This window comes from Chanos chanos, chromosome 9 (assembly GCF_902362185.1).
Source record: "Chanos chanos chromosome 9, fChaCha1.1, whole genome shotgun sequence".
NCBI lineage: Eukaryota > Metazoa > Chordata > Actinopteri > Gonorynchiformes > Chanidae > Chanos > Chanos chanos.
In genome coordinates, this window is record NC_044503.1 from 14,631,784 (window position 1) to 14,638,975 (window position 7,192).

Genomic DNA, 7,192 nt, shown 5'->3' on the forward strand with positions numbered 1-7,192 from the left:
TCATGGCATTTTCATCCTGGAACTCTGAAAGGACAAAAAATACACAGCAGTTAAACTCCATTCACCTTGTATGACTGTCACAGCCTGGTTCTCACTCCTCCCCTCTTCTGGCCAGTTTTCTTTGCTTTCTCACTTGGTTCATTCAGTTAACTATTCAGTCATTGCGCCCACCTGTTGTGCTTAATCTAGTCTGGTTTTCTGTTTGTATACATATCACCTGTTTTCCTTACTTTCCTGATGAAGTCTTTTTCTTGTCTTGTCTAATGTGACCGGATTTACCTGAGTAAATTAAAGAATTATTTTGGAATCCTGCCTTGTTCTTGTTTGTTCCCGCACCTCTGTTTCCTGACCTACCCTTTGTTAAATAAACAGTGGTGCTGCACATGCATTCAGTCTCATCTCAAATTCATGACAGTGATGTGAAAAATCTTTTATGTTGATTATAAATACGCAAAAAATGCACATGTTTAAAATCTTTGTCTTACCACAAAATACCGAAACACTTGTGTCTTCTGTTTTTGTAAATAATTACTGTTATGACTCCTGCCAAAACCAGAACTCCAATGGATAGCCCGACTGCAAGAGGAATGAGATGGGGGTTTCCAGTGCATTCAGCATCAGATGAGGCTGTTCCTGGTCTAGCTGTACTGAGTCCTTTGGATTCACATCTGTCAGGATCAGATAAATCACAGCAACACAAGTCTGGATCAGTAATCTAATGGCCTCTTCACCACACCTGATTTATAAACATATTTTCAAATAGATAACAGAGGCCATAAAATGCACTTACTCTGTGTGTGGTTTACAGGATGTGATTGAACCATCTGAATATGTTCCATTAACACAGTCCACACATACAGTATCAGTCAATGCTGTTCCTGAGAAAGGAGGGGTGAAATATTGCTACAAGCACGAATGAAAGGGATGTGTGAATCTGTTGATACAGGGAAATAATTTTTGTGTAAACAGCCAACATAATGTCCAAAATGTGATAAACTGAACTATTAGATATTGCTGATTGTTTAACGTGCCTATTTTGGCATTACAGCAGATAGTTCATGGCCAAATTGTCAATGTGTTCAACACAGAGAATTCACATTGCTAATATTCAGACAGCAATCAGCTATTGCAAAACATATCAGTGCAATCGTACAGTGTGATTGATAAAAGAAACAAACCTTTCTGACTGATATATTGTCCTGGGAGACAGTTTGAGTGTCTTATAGCTTCTCTGCAGCTCTGCTTGTATGAATCAATGCAGTAGTAGCCTTGTAGTGCCTCACAAATTGTGTTTGAAGTGGATGTGCACAACACCTTTGTTTTTAACCGGTTACCTGCAGAAAATACGTAACACCTTTTAACTGCTCACATTCAGAATCAGCCTTAAGGGAAAAAAACCCTAAAACTGAAAATTTAACATGACATACCATGTATCCCCAGAAGGCTATGTCATGAAGCAGGATGATATGTGACTGAGTTTACTGTGATGAGCTATGACCTATAAACAACACACCTGTTAAGACTAAATAAATACTATTACGACAGCAACAGCAACTCAAGCTTTTCAAACCAGTCAGGTGCAGGTACACATAAACAAGGACAGATCTAACCACAAAAAATGCAAAACAACAAAAAAAAGGATGTACTTTAGCTGGAGACAAGAAACAAATGAGAAACCCATGCTGGTTTTTCTAAGATTTCCAAGTTGTTACAAATGCTAAGTCATTTGGTCACCTCTGTTGAGCTGAAGATTTTCAAACAGTAGGATTTATAAATGCATTAGTAAACACTTAATAAATTATGCTCCTAATCTTACTACTTTTGTAATCATTAAAAGTACTCATAACTTGTGAAACAGCGATATGCTCCACGGAAATATACATTAGCAATGATGATTTATGTTATAGATTCCCATATTTGGAATTCCTTACTGCAAAAATGAAAGAAGCTCTTCCATCCAGTCTCAGTTTCACATTAAAACTCAGACAAAACGCCTGGGTTTGGTATATCCTTAAAACATGCCAAGCCCAGCATAACTTTTTAATATAACAAGACAAATAAGAACACGAAGAGCAATTTAATCATATGCGGCACGATACTTAACACCAAAAACTTGTTCCCTGTAAGTAAGAAATTAAATTAAGACAAGCTCCATGCAAAAGGTTCTCTTTATTTACAAGCCTGTAATGTTATGTCTGCAGCCCTAATTAGGATAAGCGGCTTAGAAAATGAATGAATGACTGAATGAATACAATGTTATAGAATAATCATTGGCTAACAGTTTGGTCATTCTTTTGACGGCTTACATTCATGCCTAAATTTCATATGCAAGTGCCGAGTGCAACAGGATCTTCAGGACATGGCAATGGAGGGTCATGGAGCACATGTTGTCATGGCAATACAATGTAATAAAAAGTTCTTTATTAAAAAACTGCTAGTTGAACCCAAAGATAGATCATTAAGTTATGAATGTTGCTCTTAGTTCAAGAAACCAAACATAAAACAAAAGATTACAGATATCATTTATTTTAGAATCTAAACATCTGTGTCCTCTCAATAATTCATAATCAGAAGTTCATGCAATATTAAATCCAAGGGCAACTAAAATAGACATGAGTGTATGCCAGCGTGTGCTGTGAGTTGACTTTGGAATTTCCATCTTGCAATTAAAAACAGACAGAATGGAAAGGTCAGCAAACTGCAAGACATGTATTAGCAAAATGGAGAAAGATGTTCTCACCTGGATCACAGACTGTGCACTGCAGACACGCTGTAAGACCACTGGGCTTATCTATATATGTTGATGCAGGGCATAGCACACAGGTTGTACTAGTGGTCTCAGTACAGTGCCTTAACACATGCTGACCTAGAGGAAACAATACAGATACCCAACAATAAACTTTTATGATGCTGGAAATTAAGTTTGTTTTTTGAGGACAACTTGGTGGTTTTGTAAGGCAAAGAGTATAACAAATATTGTTCAGAATAGAACTCGTGTCATTTCGTTTGAATTTAAGAGAGAGAAATTGTAATTATTCTCACACCTCATCTTTCTGGACACTGAGTTTTGACCTTTATTGTAATTTTTCAGAAAGGGGGCTAAATAAGTTAATAATAAAAAAAGACTATCCTTCAGCAATCATGAGAAATTATGGAAATATTACATATGTGTGAATGTTTTGAAGGTATTGAGTGGAATATTTCTTCTTCCTCCCTCACAGAGAAACATATTGGATTTACGGCTCTTTTTGATATTTTTTTCTTTTAAGTGTAAAATACATCAACACAGCATAACCATACTGACAAAAAGTGAAACAGTAACAAAAAAAACAAAACAAAAAAAACCCAAATTCATCAGATGAGAAGCAGTTAAGAAAGTTAAGCGAATAGACACATTTTGAAAATTGTATGGAAGTTTCCTCACAGAAAGGAGTTTGCTCAAAGAAATGTGCAGGGATTTTTATCATGTGTTCCTCTACAGTAATTGTGCATTATTTGTTTAATTCAAATTTCAAGAATGTTCAAGTTGACAAAGTGCCATGGTCTTACCTGGATTGCACAGTGGACAGCACTGTCCGTTAATCTCATACTCATCTTGACGACATGAGGGAAGGAGCTCAGATAAAACAAAATGTGAGAGTACAATCAAAATAACACTAGGTATCATATTTTCTCTCCTTCCATAATGATGCTGATGAATTGTGGTTCCTGTGAGGAATTCTGGAAAGGAAGTGAGAGATCGGGTTGATGAGTTTTTCCATACACTTAGGATGCAAATTTCTAATAGTTCTGGTAAAAAAAAAAAAACACAGACAGACTCACTGTTTCCATGAATACTTGTGAAATGGTTATCCACTATTCAGTTATGAAACAATAATTCATACAAAATGTAGGGCCTATGCATTTTAAAAAGTAGATATTTTTATGTGCAAGTACCACAATATAGGCCGATTGTTAAAAAAGATTTAAAGTAAGAGCATATAATTTGAAATTGGAGAACAAGCTCTTCATTTCAAACTTACATCTTATACAGACAGTAAGGAGACTGAATGCTTAATTTTATCCTGCTCAGTGAAAGACACTGGTTATTCAGTGACCATATTCAACTGTGCTGGGTTCGTGGTCCCATATCCTGAGATTGTTCCCAACTTTTTCACGTTTGAACCCTTGGTCACAGCTTTCTTTGCCTTTCATCAAACAATTGTTCCACTGATCCCTGTGGTGCCTTGGACTTCAGCAGCTGTGGTGGAGCTGGAAGTCCTCAAACTCCATGGAGGCCACGTAGACTCTTTCACCAATAGATGTGTAAAGATATGTATAGAATGAATGACAGGAAACAACTCCAGTCTCACTATGAAGACTGCCCATTTGTGTTCCTCAGTTCTGTACTATTAGATGTGTTTGGGCAATGTTTCTTGCAACAATGATCACCATTTTATGCCAAAGACAATCAAGCTACCTCTCTCCCAGTTGGATAACTGGTCTTTCTGAGATCAGTTTTGACCTTTTTACATTTCCATCCCTGACAGTAAATGATGAATCTTAATGCAATGATGACAGAATCTTTCATTGGACTTGTAACTACACAAAGTTTATCTTCCAATGTTCTTCTCTTAAGAACTTTCAGATGGTTGTCTATTGCATCATTTAAGTCAGCTCTGGTTATACGCAGTTTTAGCCTTTAAACAATATAATCCCTAAAGATAAACACAGCTCATATGACATACTAGATAACACAGAGATATCTAAATTGCAACATGACCAATGTAGGAATAGTAATGACTGAGTGTCAATAACACATCTCATTTGGGGTCAAGTCTTAAGACGAAGGTATGAAATTAGGGGGAACTATCTTTCCTGAGTCTTGTATTGGGACACTAGTTTCAGAAATTATGTGTCAAAATAAGGAGCAGGATGGAGAACGTATAAAAATATCCTACACTCTATCTGTAGCCTATATATTTCAAAAAATATTCTGTCAAATGTTGCGCTGCTTTCAAGTTGAATATCCTCCAACTCAACCTACAAGCTTTGCAATGGACGATACCTGCGAAGGTCTGTTCAAAGACCAGCTCAGATTTAAGTTATTTGTGTCTTCCATAGCTTGAGCGCTGTAACATAAGCATCAACGGTGCCAGATGTACGAGAGTGATCGTATTTGTACAATAAGACTACCCCCTTCCACGCATCGTAACTACGTCAGCATTAAAAGGATATACAGTGTGGCTAGATTTATAGGCGGTATCAAAAAGTCGTTCGTCTCAATAAATACAAATTTTCTGAAATGACAAATTTAAGCCTATTTGTTCTCTTGGTTATGACTCGCCTACGACAATTTTCCTCAAAATACGATAATTTTAAGCCTCTAGTACGATACATGAACATTTTCCATCTGGCAAGAAGAGATTCTGAGAGATTTAAAACCAGTACTGACCCATTTGAAGACGAAATCCTCAGCGAAGTTTCTCCGAGTAAATGGTACACTTAACAAACTCCTCATGCTGTTATCAAACATAGCATAGAGGACGGAAAAAGTGCATAGACTAATTAATTGAGTTAGAACATGCTTAACGTGCAAAAGAAAACTCATGACATACAGAGTTGGCATAGTACGCTTTGTGATCGTATGGTGGATTTCTTACGATACCAAGAGGAATTCGTAGCTCATTTAAAGTTAACAGGAATAAATTCTTTCATTTAACATCAGTGTAACTACCACGTACCGGTATTTACAAATAAACATACAATTCTTGAATTTCTGCGACTGCACATCAAATTCTACAAACGTAAAAAGGTGACAAGAGTTAGGTGTTCTTATTCGAAGTTAATTGTTAACACGATGCAGATGCCGCCAAAAAATTGCTGCATGTTGGCGAACACACTAGCGCGCCACTCTATGACGTTACTTGCCAGCATTGTTATTACAACTAATATTGGTACTTACTTATTCTTCATCATTTAACAGTGAAAAAAGATTCTTCTATAAAAATACAAAATTATTCACCGAGCGCTCCTTACCTCTAGCTGAGTGAGGCTCTAACCAGGGTACTGAAAGCGAAAGAGGTTGGCATGGGCTGCTAGGTGATTTCCCTTCTCTTCACCTAACACCATGGGTTTGGGTTTGCGGTTGCTGGCCGGATTTTCGCCCACCACTTAATGACGATTTGCATCAGGGGTGGAGGTAACAAAAATTAAGTGATAAAAATGCATGTGAGTTGAAAAACAGAGCGATACAAATGGATGTGAAATGAAAAATAGAGTGATCAATTATCAAGTGATTTGATTAATTTAAAGCTGATTTGATTAAAACAGTCGTGATATGATGAAAACAGTGCCGCGTTACCTCATTTCAAAGATAAATACTCCTAAGAATCTAGGGTTATGTAAATATTATTGAAATATTCTGATTTACTTAAATGACCTGGGGGGTATTTCAGAAAGCGGGTTTAGTGAAACCTCTGAGTTTGTTAACCCTGAGATGAAGGAAACTCTGGGTTTTCCGTTCCAGAAAGCGAGGTAACACAAACTCTGGCTCAGTTACCGTGGTAACTGACTCTGTGAACCTAACCTGCTCGCTGGCAGGTTTTCTTCAAGAAACCCTGAGTTTCTCCCTAACTCCTCCCTCCGGCTGAACCTGAAGCAGCTGTCAAACATGGCGTGTCCTTTCGTCGCTAACCCGATCGGTGTTGAAGCCAAATTAATTCGCATAGCCTTATGTCGGGAGAGGTTTATGAGATCCCGATGTTTACTTTAAACTATTATAATTGGCAAAATCTCTGGGAGTATTTACAGCCCAAATGTTAATCTGCTAAGCAGGATATTAGGCGAGAGGACATTTGTGTGTCTTAAAACAGCATTCTGTTGAGGGTTAAAGCTACTCCAAGTTGAAATAGCCACTGAATGACATTTACTTTGTTTAATATGTCAAATATGATTAAAACCATAATGAGGTTCAATCATGAGCCTATAGGCCTAAGCAAAATGTCTTACCTGTTTGAACTATGTTTTTATATTTCATTTTCAGCAACTGCCAAGTGTGCTTTGTGCCCATGGGATTGCTCCTAAATGAAAACAGAATTTTATTCAATCACATTCCACCACTTCCACCTGTAACATTAAAAGAAAGTATGCTTACATGTTAAATGAATAGACTTCGGCATTCAAACTTACACATTGACTTGGGCAGCAATTC

At 37.1% G+C, this 7,192-nt stretch overlaps 1 protein-coding gene across 1 annotated transcript; it reads right to left on the minus strand.

The window, feature by feature from the left end:
- LOC115821411 (tumor necrosis factor receptor superfamily member 14-like) lies at nt 1-3,831 on the minus strand. Its single transcript, XM_030785239.1, has 7 exons — nt 3,823-3,831; nt 3,550-3,616; nt 2,741-2,866; nt 1,179-1,334; nt 791-878; nt 533-668; nt 1-24 (listed from the first exon to the last, which is right to left on the minus strand). Exons 1-7 carry the CDS (start codon nt 3,829-3,831, stop codon nt 1-3), a joined length of 606 nt encoding a protein of 201 aa, XP_030641099.1.
- Between the last annotated feature and the right edge of the window lie 3,361 nt (nt 3,832-7,192).